The following is a 22,132-nucleotide window of genomic DNA, read 5'->3' as shown; positions in this document are numbered from 1 at the left end:
TAAACCTGTACATCTGTTACTTGACACAGCTCTAAAAAAACTCAGTGCATCTGTGCAGATATGTATACCATTACTGCTAACCAAATATATAGACCTTAGCTGCCAAGCTAAAAAGAACAGCAAAAGCAATCTCACTGTCAAAGACTTGCATACAAAACTTCTAGCACTGTGACTGATTCCTGATAAAACACAAAGGTGTGCTGTGTATGTTCAGAATAAGACCATGAGGTTTATTTTATAGATGATCTGGGTTTATACTGTCTGGTTTTAGCAATGAGCAGTGAGCTAAATCTAGTCTACCTAATGTAAATGAACAATCAACTTTATGTATAAGCAGAACAACTGTTCATTAAGTGTATAACATCATTATCAACAACAACCACAACAATAAATCAAAGAATATTGGACATTCACTTCATGCAGACTCAAAAATAATATTACAGGCCAAAAAATAGCTCCTATTCAAAATGGATGGAGATGAATGTCAGCTGAACAAATGTGCCATTTTTGATTGACTGCATAGGATCAGAATATCTCCACTGAGCACTAAGGGAAAGAAGTGAACACTTCCTATTCTCCTATCTCTCCTTTTGCAATGTCTTTATTGCCAGCCAATATGTCAGGCATTGAAAGATCTCTGAAAAGATCCAAGTCCGTCAATCTATTTTTCTTCATATTCTTATACACCTAGATGCTTGGGTGTAAAGGAAATCCTGTCCATTTTATCTCTGATCCCCCCCTCCCCCTGGTCCCAATGGGGAGTCGAGAACTCTCCATCTATTGCTGCTGGAATCACGCAAAAAAGAAAAGTGCAATCAGTGAAATGAAAAAATGTGCTGAACAGAAGAATTCTGCAAATCCATTGAAAGATTCTATTGTGAGTGGATATCTTTGTGTGTGTGTGTGTGTGTATGTGTGTGTGTGTGTGTGTGTGTGTGTGTGTGTGTGTGTGCCCGTGTGTGTAAGGGTGTAGGAAAGTGTGTGTGGGAGCAAAAAGCACTCTTATCTGACTTCCTGTCATACCGTACCTGGCCTTGACGACGCTCATCTTTGAGGCTTTCAGAAGCAGCTTTAACAGCATAGGTCCAACTAACACTATTCATGACTTCTTCACTTCACCTAGCTAAACTACCAACATGTAGATAGGTGTAGACAGTTTGCATAGATCAGAACATTAATGGGCCTGTCAGATGTATAATGGATTTAGTGAGACAATAACAACCTATTTATACTCTTGCTAGTGTATAAAATACACTAGCACTAGCAAAATAAACAAAACACCTACAAGGATAAATTATTACAAATGTCAAATTAGGTCTATTGCACATTGGAGAAGTATTATGGAGACCAAATCAAAATGGCTTCACTTAAAACAAACAAACAAGTATGGAGCTGACTGACAAAAATGCAGAGTATTCAGGACAGCTGGCAGCTCTATGAAAACTCACCTCTCTTTCCTTGTGCATTTATAAAAGAATTGAAGGGAAGACAGGGAAAGCAATATAATTACAAAGATAGAGAAACATTCCTCAATTGTCAAACACTGTATAACACTGTATAAGTGTATGGAGCACAAAAAATAAAAACATAGATCCCAAGCATATACAAAACAAATACGCCACCGCCACCGCCCCCGCCCAACAACAACAACAAAAAAACAATCAAAAACATTTTTCCCCCCCCATTTCCACTCATGTATACATCTATAAAAAATTGGAATACTCTCCCATGGACAACGGATTTGTTGTAGAAATCAAAGGTGTGATCTTCCAAGCTTTTTCAGAAATGACTATTCTCAGGTGCTACCTTCTCAGCGTTACCTTAGTAACAGCATGTAGGATGATAGTCTTATTAGGTACAAATGCTTTGGCATCATCCTCTTCACATGTGACAGCTGTTGGTGGCTGGAGGCATAAAAATAGCTCCACACCTTATGAACAGATGCCTTCTGCTGCTCTCTCGTTTAGGCAATTGGGCACAGACTTGTCAACGAAGCCTCAACACTTCTGATTGATCAATTAAAAAAAAAAAAAAAACATTCACATGCAAATGTCTGCTAAAGTTGGCCTTGCCCGAATGGGCTGTGGGTGTTGTTTTCATCACCTGCTTTGAGCTGCCATTAGTTTTGTAGCTGAAGTATTCACTAACAACTGTCGTGGCAATACAGGAGGAAAAATGGACAACAAGGCAGTGAATGATAAGTCAGTGATAAACAAGGTCTATCAATCTTTGTTGTGTTTTGCAGTGAATATGGAAGGAGCCCTGAAAAGGGAAGGCCCTGATTATTAATTTTCAGGTTTTTTTGATAAAGGCCAGCCTTGGATTTTAGGATTGAACTATTCTAGGAAGTCCTACCTCAGAGTGATGCTCCTCGTTCTGCTGGAGCACCTCCATACATAGTTCACCCAGCTGCAGTATATCTTGAAGCCTCTTTTCTGGAGGGGCTTTGTTGCTGTCAGCTAAGGAAGGTAATGAGTATTGAGCTACATCAAAGTTCTCTCACTCAGGAACTGCATGAGATAAATTTTAATTCATATTTTCTATTTCATAATTTGAAGAACTGCTGAAATAGCAGCTTGCTACATGTGTCTACAGTAGTAGCATTGCAAAACCTTCAAACTGGGCGTATTCGGTCAGCTGGGAGTAGTTGATGAGGGCAGCTTTTTCCAGGCACTTCTGAACAATCTTTTTCATGTCCTCTGCTGGGACTGGGGTGGTGATATCTTTCATAAGAACCTGTAAGAAGATGACTAACAATGTTGAGTTCATTTGTGAAATGTAGAAACAGCAACCTTCATGTGAGCTTAAAGCAATATTCTGGGCTAATTGTGATTTAATTGCTATCTATTACAACTGTAGCGAACTGTCTATTACCACAAACAAAAATTCTGACACATCTCTGGGTACTTTAATGAAAAAATAATGAACAGCTGTTTATATTCTGAAACAATTGCAGGGTGTGCAGTTAGAAACAGAAATAAAGGTTTAAATATAGAGATGTGCACCAACAATTTTGTAGAATACTCAAGATTTTGGCTCTAGAAAACAACCACAATTGATTCATTCAGAGATGTGACTAATTTTCATGATTATCCATAACCCACACAGCAGTAGGTAAATATGCCTGTTGGCTTGCTAACAGCAGGTCATGTTTGCAAATCATAAGCAGCAAAAATACAATTTTTCTACACTGGGCAGAACATGCTAGACCATTAAAGCCATCACAAACATCTGGCATTAAAGTCAGCAATTCGGCACAAATGTTAACCTAAACTCCAACAAAGCCACTAACTAACATCATTCATCAGTGAAAATCATTCTTGAATGTAATCCTTTAACTATTTACCTAATTATGTGATTAATGGGAGAACAATGATTACTCTTACAGGCAACAATGCTGTCTTCACTGCTAAGCACTTTGTGTGTACCACTAACTTGGCTAGATACCTAAATGGCTAGCTACTGCACAGAAGCACTGAGGCTCAAGATTCAACAATGAAACTGTTAGTCTGTCAGTGCCTCTTCTATACCGGCAATAAGTGGTTTTAAGCATATAGAGACAATTTTTGTCTGTGGTAATGGACAATTTAGTAGTTGGTGATGGAGATTAATTGTAGCACAGACTATATCTTTAATGAAATAGTTTGTTTTCTACATAGTTTGTTTTCTATCTGCATTTGATATGTGGACACAATTTACCACATTATTGCATACACAATGAATGAGCAGGAACCTATACACTGAAAAAGAGGACCACATTAAAAAGAGGTAGCTAGGTGCATACCCTTTCCAGAAGAGAGAGTGTGGCTTTTAGAGCTCCCTCTGGCCGGCCAAAGGGAAAACAGTATCTGTAGGAGGAGGACAACAGAGTCATAACATTTTAATTATTTAAAGTCCTAGAGGAGACAGGATGTGTAATAGGACCAATCTCAAGATGACAAAAATAATTAATTACTTTTGTTGCTGAAATTATCAGATGTAAAGTCATGATATTGGAAAAAAAAAATGAAGAAACAGTTGTCACCACACACATGAACAGTATCAGACAACTAATGGAGAAAACATCGAAGGAGAAAAAGGCAGTGGTCCTCATTGGAAGCACAGGCCACAGCTGTGAGTGAAGTGCACTCAGAAAGAGGCCCTGAGCACACTTAACAAGTGACTGAAACAGCTATAATCATCTTGGGTCCTGCTCTTAGGCCTCTCGATGGTCTTACCTCTGTCTGCTCTATATTTGCATAATCCCAGGCAGTGTTTGTAGCGGCTACAGAGTGTTCTTAAGCAATGATGCTGACTAACTTCCAGCTACAAGCCTATACTCTTCTTTATATTGTTCTCTGTATCCTAGAGGAAAACTCTTGTAGGGGGTCAGCTGGTGGTGTGAGCCATGAACTGGGGCTGAGGCATGAACTGGGGCTGTCACACACTAGCACACCATCTTACTAACATACCATCACACACTAACTACAAACTGCATTTTCACTTGGCTTTCACACAAAATATCTATCAAGAGACAAGACCCCAAAACCCCAGACTGCATATAAGAGTGAAAAAGGAAATGGTGCTAAAGCTTGCCTGAAAACACACTTACCTGAAATGCGTGATTTGGTTCTCCAGTAGAGTGAGCAGTCTGCTCCTTATTTCTTCAAACTCCTCCTTCTCCTCCTCTGTAACTGTGCCCACGCCATCTGGCCTACAAAACACCAGCTATATCTTAGAACATGAAATATCTCAATATTTTTTTTAACTTACAACCCCCCCCCCCCCCACCCCCACAGCAACAGCAACTTCATGCTAGGGACGAATAAGCATCCAGAGATGTGCTGAACTTCTGTGCACTCCTGTTGAGTTATTATGACCTATTATGCCACCAGTTTTTAGAAACAGTTCTAAACCATCTTGAGAACACTAATTACATGACTCTGGTGTTACCAACTGCAGTCCGCGAAGACCACACCACTGCACAGTTCAGTCTTTTCCTTCAATACACTTGATTCAACTAATTATTGTACTGTGCTCCTAGCTCTTTTGAGTTAACGTGATACAACTAGAGATGTAATATGAAATTATTCAGAAATATTATAATTAAGATTAAATAATATAATAGCTTGTTAGTGACTCCAATCACTGACATGTTCATTCCAAAATTTTGATCTGTCTGTGCTACAAAATTAAAATTTTGGCATAACATAGTAGAGAATATCAGGCTGCTAATTATCCAAGCTATTTTAATGTGCATAATAACTCCTTTATTGTTGTATTGGTAGTGAACATGTACATCCAATGGAAAAACAATCTTTCATTTAAAAAGCAGTGGTAGAAGACCCCTGCAGTTCATACTCTTTATAGTAATTAAACGAGCTAAGGTAAAGCATCAGAAAGATCCTCTCTTGGAATAAATGGCAGCTATACTACATTTAATAAACATACATATATTAATAAATATTAGATATTTGCACTGAAACACGTTACAGACAATTTAAATGTAATCAAGGTTTTTTTTTAAACTTGAGCAACAACGGTCTGTTATAAGGCATTGTGTCTAACTCTCCAAGCCTCTCCACTTTCTTTGTGAATGGCACAGCTTGGTGCCAAAAACCAAGCTCTCTCTTTACTTTGCCGTTGTAAGTGCAACTTGTAAACTGGTCTGTGCTCTAAATCCCTCTCTATTAATGAAATCCCTCTTTTCTCTCTCAAAAGAGCCAGCTAATCTGAAAAGAGCACAAAAAGGGGTGTAAAGGGCTGCAGTAAATTTAGTGTGAGCTTGTGTATGCCTATGTGAAACAGAGAGAGAGAGAGAGAGAGAGAGAGAGAGAGAGAGAGAGAGAGAGAGAAAGAGAGTCCAACCTTGTCCTAAGCCTTTTCATGAAGAGGCAGAGGGCTGTATTAACCCCCCCCCCAATCATCCCCACATTACCCCTCTCCTCCCATTCTCTTCTTCTGTCTCAGCTCATTATTTCTAGTGAAGGCCTCATAGTTTAACAGCTGCTAACAAGAGGCTTGGGAATTGAACTACAAGCACCAGGGTGAATTGCTCTGTTCTGTTTGTGTGAGTCCAACTTAGTCAACAGATCAAACTCATGGAATCATAATTAAGTATTCTGTACACGTAAGTATTCACTTTCTGCAAATCCTTCAAAAATAAAGACATTCCAGATAATTTTATGAACTAAAACACAGTATGAAAAAATGAGTTCTATAAATAAAACCTCAATCACCATTTTCAAGAAAAAAAAGTAAGGTACCACTATATGCTTTAGATAACTGCAGTGATTGGTCAACATTAAAGCTTGTAATAAGAATACTCATCAGAGGTAATATTTTTTTTAATACCATCAAATCTCAGGCAGTGTTTCCTAATGCTTGGGTGTGCTGGTGGGAGTGGGGAGTTGATGTCCAAACTCATTATCTATGCTTAATGTGAGTCAGTTTCAGAATGCAACTGAAAATAGAGCTATTTCAAAATGCTTGGTTAGTTGGTTGTAAAGTTCATAGCAGTTCTTCAGTGACTTTTTAAATATGTCAATGTGTGCAAGTGCCATATCTTGACCCTTGGTGAGAGGTGACAAGGTAATAGAAGGATAATCCAGTTGCAAGTTATGTTTTCACTGTGAGTGGCTGAGATGGGGGCAGGAGTAAATGTGTATGTCAAACTGGGCAAGCATGATGGACAAGTGACTAAGGCAGGGATTAAGACTGACAGGTGAGAAGAAGGATGATTTGCGATTATAATCTTGGCTGTCACTCCTGGAGAGTCTGAATGGTGTCACTACACACCCACAGGTGCATCTCTGATGCGAACACTTTACCTTTCGCATGAGCCCTGATCAGCACCAAGCCTCACTGAGTCCACTGTGCATCTGTCAGAAATAAGCAGCCATCATCCAATCAAATGTGCCACAGGCATTCCATTCGTGATGTAATCAATCAGAAACATGTCAGCAAGAACCCTGGATTAACATCCATCACTGCTGATAAAATCCAAGCACTATATGTACTGTCAGGATGCAAAAACTCTTCTTTGGGGTAATATAGTTAATCTAGCTAAATGTCTAATGGTATTCAAGTTTTTCAAAAAGCATCTGCAGTTATGTCTCTTATAGCACATCAAGGCAATGTAATTTTTGGTGTTGTTGCTGAGAGCAGTTTAGTTTACTTTTAAATGTTTACTTTCAGAGACTATGTACAAAAACATTAACAATATTGAAAACAGGTGCTTTGTGCTACACTTATCTACTTGCTCATATCTACCTGCATTCCTCAGAGAGAAGTATGTCAGCAGAATGAACTAAACTATACTATAATTTGCTGTTGTGACTTTACATGCCTGTTGTTAACAAAGATTTACTGACTGACAAATGTTTGACCAGAAATATCATCAAATATCACTGGGACTGCTTGCAGGGTATAGGAGGTGTTCACCCACTAAAAGCATTACCTTAGTACAATAAATAATGCATCTGTCCACCTTAGTCACGCTGCACGACACACATGCAAACTACAATTCCCATCATGCAGTTAGTCTCCAGGAGAGCGACTTATCCAATCATCAACAGTTCACCAGATCCTCATCACCTGCTTTTTGAGTCCACCAGTTATTTCATGTATATAAGCCATCCTAAGACTATTGGTCGTTGCGAAGTTTTGCCTCCAGTTTACCTGAGCATACCAAGTTTTCTACTCCTGTTTCTGATCTCCTGTGTTTTTGACCTGGTTTACCAGTTTCTCTCCACTACGATTTTTGCCTACCCCTTGTTGGATTGGTTTACCTGTGTTATTGCTCTACGTATTTTTGGACTCGGACTGTTTACCTTGATGATTGCGATTACCTTGAACTGTATCACTCTGGTTCTGACCCTGGCTAGTTTAACCACCATGGATACGGATTACAATAAAACTCCTGCCTTTTATCCCGCAAGTGTCTGACTGTGCTTTCAGCGTTGCACACACACAGTAATTAGAGAAATAAGCTACTGGTTATCAAGTGAATCAAGCTCTTCATTGGGTTTAACCTTTAAAGTTTAAATGCAAAGTATATAGAAAAGTTACAAACAAATACTCTCTGAGACACATGCTTTTTTGTGGGCTGAATACTAATTATTGTTCATTCTCACACAGTCACAGTGGAATGCACAGTTCTGAAGAGACCATAATTATTTAAATGAATCTACAAACTGACAAAAAGCCACTACTGCCAGTTTTCATTTGTATCTAGAGATTAACAAGCGAGGCTAATCATAACTGCTCCTAATTGGCTAAATTAATGATTAGAGAGAAGCGTCACATCCATGTGTATTTAAAGGGGACTAAGTCAAATGTAGATGATTTACAGTAAGTAGAAAACTAATAGCTTTAACGAGGACAATCTATGAGCTAAACACAAAAGACTTTAAACCAACAAGAAATATTGCTCATATATATATATATATATATATATATATATATATATATATATATATATATATATATATATATATATAATAAGCCATGTGTTTTTGGTCAATCAGCATTTTTTCCCAAGCATTACAGGATTGGATCTCTCTCCCCTTGGACTTACGAAGTTTGAACACTGTTCAATTATTTTAAGGTCATTAATAACTTGGTTATTGCAGAACCAACATCACATTTAAATAAATTAGAAATTTGTGTCCTTTGTATATGTTTGTGTTTTATGTGTTTTGTAATCTTGCACATTAATCCTGCCTAGTGATATTTGTTCTGCCTATGCGTAAATTGTATGTGTGAAGCCAGGAAAGTTGACTTAGTACTACTGACTTATTTCTAATAACAAATTATTTCATGTAAAGGAGTGGAAGATAACATTTGAACAAATCACACTGTAATGTTACAAAAACATGGTATTATAATTTGCTGCCACAATTCGCATTGTGGTCTTGCAATCAGAAGCCCATAATAGCAATGTTAGGCATGTCTATGAAAAGCAGTAAGATGTACTCATACCTGTTCCCATGCACATGGGAAGCGCAGAAGGCATAACTGTAATGGAGAAGGGTGGGGTCTACCAAGGCATTGCTCTCTGAGAATTCCATCAGGTCCTTCAGGTAACAGAGGTGGCGATGGCAGCCTCTCACACCATATCGAGCACAGTATTCATCCAAAACAAACACCTGGCCTGGGCTGAACCATCCCTGCACACAACCAGAAGGTGGGATGACAAACAGAAATACAGTCTTACTTGTGACAATGTAGAAATCTGATGTTAAATCGCTGAACAGTTACTGTTGATGGGAACAGTTATTGTACTGACACACTGTGGACAAAACCTACATAAACATGAAGAAAATCTATTCTTTATGTGCAAAACTCCCAAAGCTGTAACCAAAAGAGGGAGATGAAGTGTCTACAGTTTTTTCTGTTTAATGCATCATAATTTCTGCATCAGCCTCTGAAGTCTACACTTAGCTGTGATGTGTTTTGATCCTGTTTCTTTTCTCATTACTTTTTAAAACACTGACTGTGCAAACAAAACTTGGAAGTTTATACGTCAGCTTTTCTCTTTTCTAAATGTAATGAAAAACACTGTTTAGTTAACAGAACACACCACCGACAAAAAAACACCCTACTTATTTCCAACATTTTAACAAACGAGTGAGAGCAAGGTTAAGCACAAACAATTAAGTCACAGGCAGAAAAGTCACACAGAAAGCGGGCGGGTGAAGCATGCTGAGTGGCTCCCCCTGCATTCATTAGCTCATTCATCCCTCACATAATAACTAAATTAGGCATGAATCTTACAAACTTAATTAAGACGCCTTCTCCGTAGGAACGTTAACAAATTAACACTTTGAGGGGGCTGCTCGCCCACGGCGGCGCTGGAAGCTGTGAGTCGTGAGGCCGGCGCTGCGCTTGCAGACGCTTGTGGGAGCCCAACAACCACCGGGGGAGCAGCAGGCAGGATGCTGAGGAGAGGCCTCGATAAGGCCCCCACCCCCTCCACCTGACCTCCCAAAGCGCATGAAGATGGAGCAATCTTTACCATTAAAGATGGTGAGACAAGGAGTGTGGTTCAGAGGCCAGATAGAGCTGACACATGCCGAGTGCATTTTGGCGTGAAGGGGTCTCACAGCCAAGCACTTCTGTCCTCAATTTCACTTTAACTCTTCATGCTCCTTCTGCACCGTGGGGCTTCCTATTGGTCTGAATGTCACTTTAGATTTTGTTCGTTCTTATTACATAAAGTAATAAGATTCCCGATGGGATTGAATTCCTGTCATTAGCCCTCCTTGTTTCGCTTTACTTAACTGTACATCAGCATAAGTATCAAGTGTCTTGTAGTGTCTTCAAGTATCTTTCAAGTGTCTTCCTCCCCAGGAATCAATGCAGAAGTATGATTCATGTCATGCCTCCATGTATTTCTCATCATCCTTCTTTCTGTGCTTTCTGGCCTTATTCTATATAAGCACCTTATCTCTAAAAATAGAATTCATCCTGTTGTACATCTCCTTTTCTTCTCTCTCATCCATCCATCGATCTTTTTCCCCCTCTTTGTCACCATGTCTGTCTCTCAGCCCATCACTTCCCCAGATCTATTAATATCACACCGCTACGAGCTGTGGCAGAATGGCTCAGTGCCGAGCATAGTGCCACAAGATGTTCCACCATGACAAACAGATGGCCTGCTCGTGTCTTGGCTCCGACCGCTCAATTAACCACCAGCGATCGACTGAGACAGCTCTCATGCCATCCTAACGAACGCACCACAGTCTGGATCAGACTGCTGCTCATAGTCTGAAAGAGCAGGATGATCTGCTCTCTCTCTCTCACGCACACAAAACACATGTGTATGGTTATATATAAACTGCAGATATAAGAAATTCAGGTGCAGTGCTGAGTGAAAGCCAAAGCAGATACTTCCAATTCTATTAGATATATAACAGAGCACAGCTATTTCCACAGCTGTCAACTCTTGTCTTTGGCATCTGCCATTGGAGTAAGTCATAAACCAAAACAGGGACCATCAAGAATTCAGTCAAAACCATAGCACAATTACTTGGGTGTAACAAGCTTGTAATATCTTGAAACTAAATGAACTATATGGCATACGATACTGTTGGTATAGTTAGCAATAGAGAATAAACAGGCTAGCCAAGGAAAACAACAAAACACAAAGGAAAACCTGCCACGGACAGTCTACTGCTCATGGAAAACTTTGAAAGCAACGATCATGAAGGTTTTACAGCAAACATATGCTCAACATGTTTTATAAACAGATGAAACAATGACAAACTGCCAAAATAACAAATAACTGCCATAATAACTGTGTGAACAGACAAAAAAAACCAAACAAAACAAAAAACTGTAGCAGACACCCAAAGAATATGACCTCACGAACATAGAGAAAGATGGTGGCAATAATAAAATGGCTCAGGAACACAGTTTATATTAGCATCTGGACTTGGGCTATTTATCTTTTACAGATAACATAGCCAATGACGGCTAACTGGGCACTACAGCAGCACAAGACAAGTCAATTATCTCAAACACAGCTAAGGCAACTGAGGAAAGAAAGTATGACATTTTAGAGGGGCCATGTCACACAGAATTTACATCCAATCAAGATAACAGTATAGCATTTCACTTGTTAAAAGGAGATGAAAAGCCACTGCCTGGAAAACAGCCACCACCTGCAGATGGCCGATCCAAAGCCTCAGTACAGCATCAAAAAGAAGAGACTAGAAAGCAGGCCAGAGGTTCAGTGTACTATGGGCAAGGTAAACACAATTAATAATTCCTTTCTTCTAATTTAATTTACTTTCTTTTCTCCCAATAGTTGTGCACCCCTAATTTAGGCATGTAAAACAGTTTAGTTGCTAAACTAAATAATAAAAGGTCAGATTATGTAATTATGCATTACAGTTGTATTCATGTTTTATTAAAACCTCTTACTTAGGCACTGCAGCTACCATACACAGTTCAAAACACTACCAGAATTAATCTACCATCATATATAATAAATTAATGTCTATGTTTTTTTTCTAATCCTAAAATACAATCTAATTGATTCTGTACTATGACACACTTTAGAGACTGGTCTCAATCTAATCTAAAAGTCTCTTACCTAATTCCTGTTTTAACTATAAATACACAGATTAGATCCAAAATACTGTAAAATACCTTCTCAATGTATTTTTTGTGTTTTTTTAAATTTATTTTAATGACCAGTTACAATGTATAGGAATAACATCAACACTAATAAGTCTTTTGTCCTCTAGATTTCAGGAACACTTATATTAAGTCTCGATCTAAGGGGGCTAGTTCTGAGAAATAAAAAATAAAATTCAGCCAAAGATGCATATTTGTGTGATGTGGGTGTGTGTGTTGTGGGGAGTGAGTGTGATTAGGGGTAGACATCAAAGTGGGTGTGTGCAATTATACCGGGGCTGAACATGACTAGCCCTTGCTGTTCCTCATTTGCTGTGAAATTCATAGACGTCTGGTGTCTCACAATTATAGGAAGAGGGAAGGTGAGTGTTTTGCAGTAACACAACTTTTCTACTTTAAAGTGCTATCTGCATAACCAGGGCCTTTTAAGTGATAGCTGCATAACACATTCAAAGGCAATCTTCTGTCTCAGGAATATCCATACTGTCACAGTGACAGAAATCACTAAATACTGGGGATCTTCAAATTCCCAACACTGCACTGAGTCTAATCTCTTTATTACTCAGTGACTGATGTGAAAAGTTATCCTTTTATTGAAGAGTAGCATTTATTGATTTTTCTTAAGGGGCAGTTTTGATTAGCAACTCCTCCAGCATAAAATGGAAATTTGAGTGTTATTTAAAAATAAAACTAACCAGCTGGCCTATGGACAGTCACCTTTGTCCCTATCGAAAATATTATCTATTGAATTTATGAATTATTGTACAGAATCCTTAATTCACTTCATGCCCATAAAATGTAAAATCACAAATTGTGCACAACTCTTGCTGTAGTGTGGTTTTATGAAACAACACACCTCTACACACTTGCGCGCACACGCAAAAGCATGCACACACGCAACCACAAATCTCAGGAAGCATGGGAAAAGCTCCACATTCAGGTGGCCTTTGTAGCTCTTTGTGGTCTTAACAGGGCTTTTTACTGTCCGCTGAAGTTTGAACAAAAGCCTTGGCACCCTCAGAAAGCGCTGAACACAGACTTAGCCACTTCATCAGACGACCGTGTAACAGAAGGTGCTCACTGAGAGCAGGTACACAAGAACAATAAGGAAAACAAAAGCATTAGAGCAGTTAGCTGTTTGGTTGTCTGCTGTCATGGTTCTGATTTTGAATTTTGTTGTAATTTATGTTTTAGGCAATGTTAGAATTTTAGTAGTCCTTTAATAATAACCAACATATTCCAACAACTCCCTCACACACACACACACACACACACACACACACACACACACACACACGCACGCACGCACGCACGCACGCACACACAAACAAAATTATTTGGTCTCTCAGTTAAAAAAAGCCAAGAGCATCAGGGAATGTAGCTTTTGTAAAAAACACTTTACCTTGTCAGTACAAATTTGCTTGTCCATTGTTTTGTCTGGATTTTTAATGTACTCTAGACATTTTGGCTTGAAAATGCACAAAAACACAGATACTAACTTTGTTTTTTAAGTTACATACAACACTCGCCCTACCCTGCCATACACAAGTGCATCAGGGAATTTGGTGGACCTGTGTCATTCCAGTCTTTTCTCTCATACATGTATTGTAACTCAGAGCACGGCTCTTTCCTGCACTCTGCGGAGGAGCTCAGCAGCAGTGCAGCATGATGCCTTTCCTGTTAGGGCTCCATTGATTGGAAGCATTTATCTTCCTCTTGAACGGGAGCTCTCACTTAGCCTGAGGGGCCACATCCCTCCCCAGTGGACATTTAACCCAGTACCTACCTCACTCCATCACACACACACACGCGCACGCACGCATGCACACGCGCGCGCGCACACACACACACACACGCACACACACACACACACACACACACACACACACACACACTGAGTGCGCTCTGGAAAAATGTCTGGCTTTCAACCTGTGTGTTATATCTTTGGCTGCAGCTTCATAAAATGAAATTACAATGAACTTTCAGTTTTAAGGCTGGATTTGACAGTTGTGTGTTTTACTTTAAATTTTGTCTTTGAACTTTTTTTTATCTACCTGTATCTATCTACCTTTTTCTATCTACCTGTATTTTCTTCATGAAGATGAAAATCACCATCAGCACATGTGGAGCAATAAGAAAGTTAAAAAGAAAAAAAAAACCCCCAAAAAACTCATATTAAGATTAAACTGGAAACAGAAAAAACATACAGTCCTACATTTCATCCCAGTGATTATAAAAAAAAAGATTAAATTAATCAGTGGTATTCAAGTTCTGGTTAAGGTCTTTTTGTATTCAATTCAAGTCAGCCCTCTCCTCAAATCAACAACTGTAACAACAGTAATGAGACCACTGCACGCACGCACTCACGCACGCACACGGCAGGCTTACCAGGCAGGAGAAAGAGTCGTTCATGCGGTGGATGAGTGTGAGCTTCTGCAGTGTTTGGAACAGGCTGGCATGATCAAAGCTGCAGGGGACTGCAGAGATGAGCTCCTCCACTCCTGCCCTCTCCAAGCCTGAAGCACAAACACACTTGTCTCAGCTCGCAGGAGAACAACTATACAGCAACACAATCTGCAGATGCATTCCTTGACTTAAGTATAAATCAATCAGTCAAAGTTAAGAGTAATTCAAAATAATGAGGCTTATATAAGTGTTTTTGAAATGTGACTTTCAGAAAAAGTATGCCTGATGCATGAAGCTGGATATAGGGAGATATTATATATATATATATATATATATATATATATATATATATATATATAAAATTTAAACATGCATAACTAATAGCTACATCAAGGTTTTTCCATGTCTTTTAAGTATATCACTGAAAATAAAATCTATGCATTTTGTATCTGGACTGAAATGGGAGGAGGGAAACAGCTCACCCTTTAGAATGCTCTTTAGAGCACACAAATCTGTGTTTGGTTCTGTTGGCATCATCATCTTCCTGTATTTGCATGTCACCTCTTTTGGCCAAAGCTACTCTGTGACAGCCAGTTTCCATGTTTCAGCAGTAAACATTAGAAACTGATAACTCCATTCAGATATGCGAGAACCATAGCTGAGAGCGGCTGTCTATGCAAGCACTTTGTGAATTTCAGCTTTCACAAATCAACTAGCAAAAATATGCACGTGCACACACACACGCACGCACGCACAGAATCTGTGAATTGAGGGTATTTGTGTTCTTTAATCAGGAACTTCTAGTATTACAATTCATTTTCATAAGCCAGAACCGCTCAGTAAGTTTTGAAAACAATTTGAATATAATGCTGTTATTCAAATGCAAGCTTAACTGTGGCAACAGAAAAAGAACATGATGTTCTGTAGATGACTTCTGGGTGCGCTACACAGTGTCATAGAGGCTTTAGATACAAATGACGGGCAATTGTTTCGACCAATGTCAACTGAGACCTTGAACAAGAAATTACACCTTTGTACAGGTTTGATAAATATGACAAGTGTCTCTGTGTGTGTGCGTGTGCGTGCGTGCATGTACGCGTGTGTCTGTGTTTACCATCTGTCTCTACACATCCCCATATGCACTCCCCCCCCCCACCAAAAAAAACACAAAAAAAAACAAGCAGATGGGTGGGTTTGAGAGCACGTGCATCAAGTTGAAAAGAGAAAATGACACACACACGCAAGATGTGAAGGGTATAGGGTCAAGACTGTGTGTGTGTGTGTGGGAGTGTGTGTGACAGAGAGAGACAGAGAAAAGGAGACAGACAGACTGTAGGAGTAAAAAAGGAGGAGGGAGCACTAAAAGTGTGCCCAAGTTCATTTCCAGTCTTTTCATTGCAGTCGTCACACGCATCCTGAAAACCGGCTAATGGGGGACCCATCAAAAGCCTAACACTTGCTGTCGGCAATCTGAGAGCCCGCATATGCGGAGTGAGGACTTCACTGGGCAAAGACCACAAAAGACCAAGGTTTTCGAGACACATCTCCTGATGCCCGTACGACCAGCGGCTCCTCCCTGAGCCAGGCATTAGTGATTGCTTTTATTAACACTGCCATTTTTGGCATGCCGATGACTTTGTGGACATTTGTATGGACAGAGAAAAGCTCCATCCGTGCCCAGGAGCGCTGTGTGCATCTGTCAGCTACCACCCCTCCCCACTCCACCACCACTGACTGTCGCTTGTTAGACCAGCAGAAGTGCAATTCTCCAATCGACTCTCAAACACTTCTCTCCTGGCCCAGAAAAGTGTCCTGCCTGCCATTGTCCCCTTCACTCTAATTCTGATGTAGGTCATATTACATTCATTACTACTAAAGCATCACCTCCTTAATGTCATTTGGAGCAAACGGGGACAGAGACAGTAGGGTGGGGGTGGGGCTGGGGGAGGTAAAGAAAAAGGAGCAGAATGAAAGGAAGGACACAAAAGGGAGATATAGATTAAATGTGGTAATAAAGAGGAGGGAAGCTTCATATTGATCTGGAAGAACGTGAGCCTGACAGATCCAGTTTGACTGAAGAAGCATATTGATCTGTGTCAACTTTAACTTACAGCTATTATCTGTGGACAGGGGTGGCAGTGCAGGAGGAGGGAGCCGTCCTCTTTAATCTGAACTGAAGGACCAAGGCCTGTTAGAAGTCTCCCATTCCTGTCTTCATGGCAGTAGTCACATTCATGTGACATGGCCCATCGAGCTGGACACGAGCTTTATGACAGATATTAACACAGCGCCAGGCCGATATCACAAGTACACCTCTGCCAGTCATTTCAGTGAAAGCGGCAGGTGTTTGAGAGACAGATGTGGACAGACAGTCCCCCACATTCCCCTCCCTGTTACTCATACACATACACAATTGCACACAAACTCACAAACTCCAGAATGTAATCCAAATGTATGTTGGAAGAGCTTATCTGTGATGCTCATCTGAACAATGAGAAAAGAGCAGGTCTGCAGTGGTCATCTAAGAGAATAAGGCAACAGGACAGCACACACTCTGCCTTAGAGCCTTCCAATATTTATATGGGCTCATACGTCAAACTAGAATCCATGTGAATTAAAGTTCAGGATCTAAGGAACTTTAATGGCACTCTATGTGCAATCATTTTGAAAGCTTTTAATGTGCCATATGCTTTAAATATCTGGAACTTCAGCAATTACTTTCTAATTAGTTTCATCAGTTGTGATTATGTATTAACACCTTAGCCTCACTTCTCTAATCAGGTCATAATGCCATTTTCATCTTTCACCTTTTTTGAAGGACAAACATGACTAAGGAACACTCACTGTTAAAGAGCACCCATACTTCATCCAATGTCATCAAGGTTTTACCTATTGAGCACCAGTAATAGATTTATAATTTTTCAAATATTCTTTTTCTCTCCCAAAATTCCCTTTTATATGATGAGATCTGCACTACACTGGTTTTCTATACAGCTACTTACAAACTGCAGCTTTTATTTCAAAAGGATGGGACTTACATAAAGAAATGGCAAAAATGACTGAAAATGCTGCATGAGGTTCACTGTGATGTGAGAAATAACGAAGAGGGCCTTGAGGATTTTAGAAAAGAACCACATTTTTATTCAACTGAGCTTTTACCAAGAGCATGGCAGAATGTGGTGGTATGTGCTTGCCCTCAAATGTCTGACGTGTCTGCATGTCTTAGACACAAAGTGCTTCCTTGGGTTTTGTCCAGAATTATTTCTACCAGCAATGTATGCAGGGGAGGTTTGTCTTGTTCCAATATTTGATGACGACAACATTATAGGTACAAGCAACAAGTAAAATTTGTTTGGTTTAAAGTAAGCAAATAAATAGATAAACAAATAAGTCCTCAAAATATCCTTAAACACAAGCTTGAAAATGAAATTCTGACTAGCATTTTGTGAAAGAATTCACAAAAGTATGGTCAGTATGGTCTAGTCACAAATAAACTTTTAAGAAAAAAAAAAAGAAAAAAAAAAAGGTTCTCTACTGTAGTTATCCAGGCTGTTGGGCAAAGTGAGCAAATTGTAGCATTTGAGTTTGTGTAAGGTGTATTTCATTCACTCAGAGGCAGTGTTTGGGTCATTTAAGCCCCCCACTGACATCTGTTTAGAACATGTCTGAGAGCTGCAGCCCAATGGATCGATGGGAAGCCAACCAGTACCCCGCCACCCACAGTACTAAAAGATCCTGAGAGAAAAAGCACTATTCTAACTGATAGAAGGGCTTTTACACCACAGTAAAACACCAAAGTAAACAGGACTGAAGAAGAAAATTACAAAAAGGAAAGCAAAAAAGTGAGAAGCTTGTATTGTCAAATGCATGTAACATCCCATAGATAGATTTGAGGGCATGTCACCTACTGAGTATGGAAGTAGGGGTGTCTTTTTGGAGAGTCCCTTCTCTGCGGCTGTGCTGTTGATTCTGGGCAGGTGGTACAGGCTTGTAGGACTGGCCTGTGGCACGGTACATGGCCTGGACCCAAAGCATTCTGTCCTGTTCATCATTTGTGGCAAACACCACCAGATCGCCTTCTTTAACTGCGCTAAAGAAGGCTCGGCCTCCCTGAAGACCTGTGAAAAGCATTCGCTCACTCAGAGACAGTGAATAAAAAACAAGACAAATGATATATGCATAGTTTTTAAAAAATCATGCATGGCTTTTACAGTTTCGAGATTTTCTGTTTAGCCATACTCAAAGAAATCACAGTTCTGATACTACTGAGGTCATGGAAACATACACAAGAATATAGCGTCACTTAGTTAATCAGACTGGGACACCTCTTTAAACTTGAAGCTTATGATTTAGGAGCACCTATACTCTACCTCCTGTTCTCCACATTTTGGCCTGTTGAGAACCTCTAACAGGTGTATGGTTTTTTTCAATACATTCTACATTATTTCCCTATCCGTAGGATGAGAACAGCTACTTTCAAACTGATGTGCCTTTTATTTCCAAATCTTATGTTTATATAAATATAGGGCAAATGCAGGGGGGTTGGGGGGAGTGTGAATGAAAATATTTGACCTTATTTATTCATCTTATACTTGACGATCAACTTGGGTTAATTGTGAACAACACAATAATCTAACAAAAGTGTACCACACACTCAAAATTAAGTTGTGAAATTATGTACTCATTACATAACGCATTACAGAATGTGTTTCTAAGTGGCAGACTGACTTAAAGAACTCACCAGGGCTGGTGCTGAGCATATGACATAACATGTTAACAGGAGTTCATTCTAAAGAGGAAAACTGCATTACTGTATCACTTTTGCTAAAGTAAAAACTAAGAGCCAATGAAACATTTTGATGTTGATAAAATCTGTATTGTTGTACATCTTTTTGTTTTTTTAGTCTACCAGCAACAGGGAATACTGCTTAAAAATGTGAAAAGATGCAGTAGAGCCAAGAATAAAAATTATATTTTGGTATAGACATCTAGAAAAGTATATTATTAAAATTTCCAAACTCTCTGGAGGTTTAAAGGCTTTGATGTCATTTAACTATAAATAACATAACTTGGCTAATTTAGGCTCCATTACTTATCAATTTATGTACAATTTGTGGTATCCGTTAGTGTTTGGCTCAGTACTGGGGAATTCAGACATAAGTGGAGCACCAGCCCAGTGTAACTCACCTGGCTGCGGATCGGAATAATCTACAGTATAACCGTCCAACTGCATGAGCTCATGTGGTTCTGATTTCTTCTCTCTGTAGCTGCACATGGCAAATGTGTACTGACTGACCTGAAACGAACAACATTATTCACTGACACCATAACTATCTTAGATATGGTGAAAAATTAAAAGCAAATAAAAAAGAACTGGTTCAAAGATACAACAACTGCTATGTCTTTCTTGTATGGAGAAAATTGTACAAATCAATGAAGCTTCACCAGGAAGACATTCTTTTGCAAGGTTAAAATACAATTTAATGGCTGACTAAACAACCTGAGCTGTGTCGTGGTATTTTACCTGAACAAGGACAAAATATCGCTTTTTCCATCGTTTCCAAACTCTCTGTCCTAATGCATACAGGTACCTTGAGAAGAAAAACAAATATTACAATGTCAAAACAGCAGCTGAACAAATACATGCATAGGCATGAACACACGAGTGTGTGTGCACGCAGACACAACCACACCAACACAACCACACACTAAACCTGTGTTTGAATAGGCTTAAATTTAAAAGACAGAAAAGAATGTAGATACTGCACGTTTAATGGAAGCTCATTTTAAATTATGCAGTATTAGTTAGTTTATTTTTTTCAAATGCAACATTACATGAGGCATTTTTAAAAGTAAACTTTTACTATGAAAATTTCTAACCTGCTTTAAAGACTCTCCTTTAAAGAGATGCTTTGACTTGTGAACCATACCCCTCTTGAAGAAATACATAATTTCATATAATTATAATAGGGAAAAAAAAAATCTAGGTTGCTTTGATTAATCTTGCAGCTTTTTCCAACAAAGATCAGGGTTAAAGTAAGCTATATGTGAAAATAAATAAATTAATGGCAAAGACATTTTTAAAGGATAGAGGAGATGACGGGGGGAGAGAAGTGGGGGAGCCTCTTGACAAGGTTGAAGGAGAAAAGAATGTCCAATGGAACTGGGCCAGGCTGCCCAAGTTGGGTTAACATGTGGCAGAAGCAACCATCCACTTGTGAAAATGATTTTCTGTTCACTCTCTAACACCTTTTATATACCCATGCTCCCATTTAGATGACATCAATATCCAGCAATTGACAGCTGGGATGACCTTCGTTTGCACGGGCCGTCTGCAGGCACTTTCCTGTCCTTTACACTGCAGTTCAGGCAGTGAGTGAATGATAGTGTTAAGGGTATCCGAATGTTTCTATTGTTTTCTTTCCATAATTTGAGAATAGAACTTGCTCAGATTACAATGGTTAAATGGAAAGACAGAATTTCAACTGCCTGAGAGTAATTTTAAGAAAAAAAAACCCTGTCATTTTTATTAGTGATTTTCATGACAGTAAGAGAACGTATTTATGTTTATATATTGAACTAAATTCAAGGCTTAAGAATAAGCCTATTTACAAACAAATTGAATTAAGGTTTTGCAAGAAATAGTTTACTCAGAAGGCAGGAAATAGAATGCTTTCTAAGAAAATCTGAACTGTGTCACTACATGAGAACATGTTGCTTTCTGGTTTACACTGACAAGTCAAAGGTAACAAAATACCTTTAGAGTAGCTAATGCAATTACATCCAGTAAATATGTACAGTATCTGTTATCAAGCCTTATGATTCTGTCACGAAATAGGTTAGTGTATTGTAGCAAGGCAAACAATGCTGATAAAAGCGCATCAAAATTCATCAGCGTACGATACAAGCAAGAAGTGAGAGCCTTAATTATGTTGACCGTCATGTTTTCAGACTGACATGATGGTAGTGCCCTCATATGGTTCTTTAGCTGCACTACATCTGACTTTAATTTTCACATAATTACTATTCAAGTAAAATGACTGAATTGCAGCATGTACCGTGCATTCTGTCTTTCAGGGTATATTCACCCACCCCTGGGAGCCTAGATTTGGACCAAATTATGATCGACTTTTTCTATTATGCAAGCAACAGATGAAATTATTGCAACAAAACTGGTTTCATTGTGTTCTAAGAACCATCAGAAGCTTAATGCATCAAAAGCTAAAGAATTTGTATACTCAACAATTGCTTTCTTAGTAAAACTTTATTGGAAACACTTTGAAGATATGCAGAGCATAAAGCCAATGTTATCATGTATAATGTATCTGCCTTCGACCTCTACATCGGTGATCACTTAATGATCAAATGACCACTCGTACTTGGATATTGGGTGGTGGAATAATGCAGAACTAATTTGACATATGTGAAAAAAATAGCAGCACTGCTATGCCTACTAAACATGTATGCATGTCACTACAATATCAACAATAACACTGTGTTGGAATGCGGTCCATCAGCCAAATAACTGTCATACTAATGTCACTTATTAAGCTTTGTCTGACTAAACGCTGTTACGGTCGTTACACACTGAACGCGACGCGAA

The 22,132-nt window shown here is 39.1% G+C and overlaps 1 protein-coding gene across 3 annotated transcripts in view; it reads right to left on the bottom strand.

Moving 5' to 3' along the window:
• cadps2 (Ca++-dependent secretion activator 2) overlaps window positions 1–22,132 on the bottom strand; it is a 75,939-nt gene that overhangs the window by 32,073 nt on the left and 21,734 nt on the right. For 2 of the 3 annotated variants that reach the window (XM_035523759.1, XM_035523761.1), the window contains exons 7-15: window positions 20,054–20,120; window positions 19,717–19,825; window positions 18,438–18,647; window positions 14,512–14,639; window positions 8,962–9,149; window positions 4,592–4,693; window positions 3,785–3,848; window positions 2,613–2,736; window positions 2,356–2,459 (exon numbers count right to left, since the gene is read on the bottom strand). In XM_035523759.1, coding sequence (XP_035379652.1) covers window positions 2,356–2,459; window positions 2,613–2,736; window positions 3,785–3,848; window positions 4,592–4,693; window positions 8,962–9,149; window positions 14,512–14,639; window positions 18,438–18,647; window positions 19,717–19,825; window positions 20,054–20,120 — 1,096 coding nt within the window. Of the gene's footprint in view, window positions 1–1,448; window positions 1,458–2,355; window positions 2,460–2,612; window positions 2,737–3,784; window positions 3,849–4,591; window positions 4,694–8,961; window positions 9,150–14,511; window positions 14,640–18,437; window positions 18,648–19,716; window positions 19,826–20,053; window positions 20,121–22,132 lie in introns of all 3 variants that reach the window. The other variant, XM_035523760.1, reaches the window with a different exon arrangement.

The sequence above is a fragment of the Electrophorus electricus genome, chromosome 2, assembly GCF_013358815.1.
Source record: "Electrophorus electricus isolate fEleEle1 chromosome 2, fEleEle1.pri, whole genome shotgun sequence".
Classification (NCBI taxonomy): domain Eukaryota; kingdom Metazoa; phylum Chordata; class Actinopteri; order Gymnotiformes; family Gymnotidae; genus Electrophorus; species Electrophorus electricus.
Note: the sequence above shows the minus strand (reverse complement) of the source record. Positions and strands in the feature narration are given on the sequence as shown.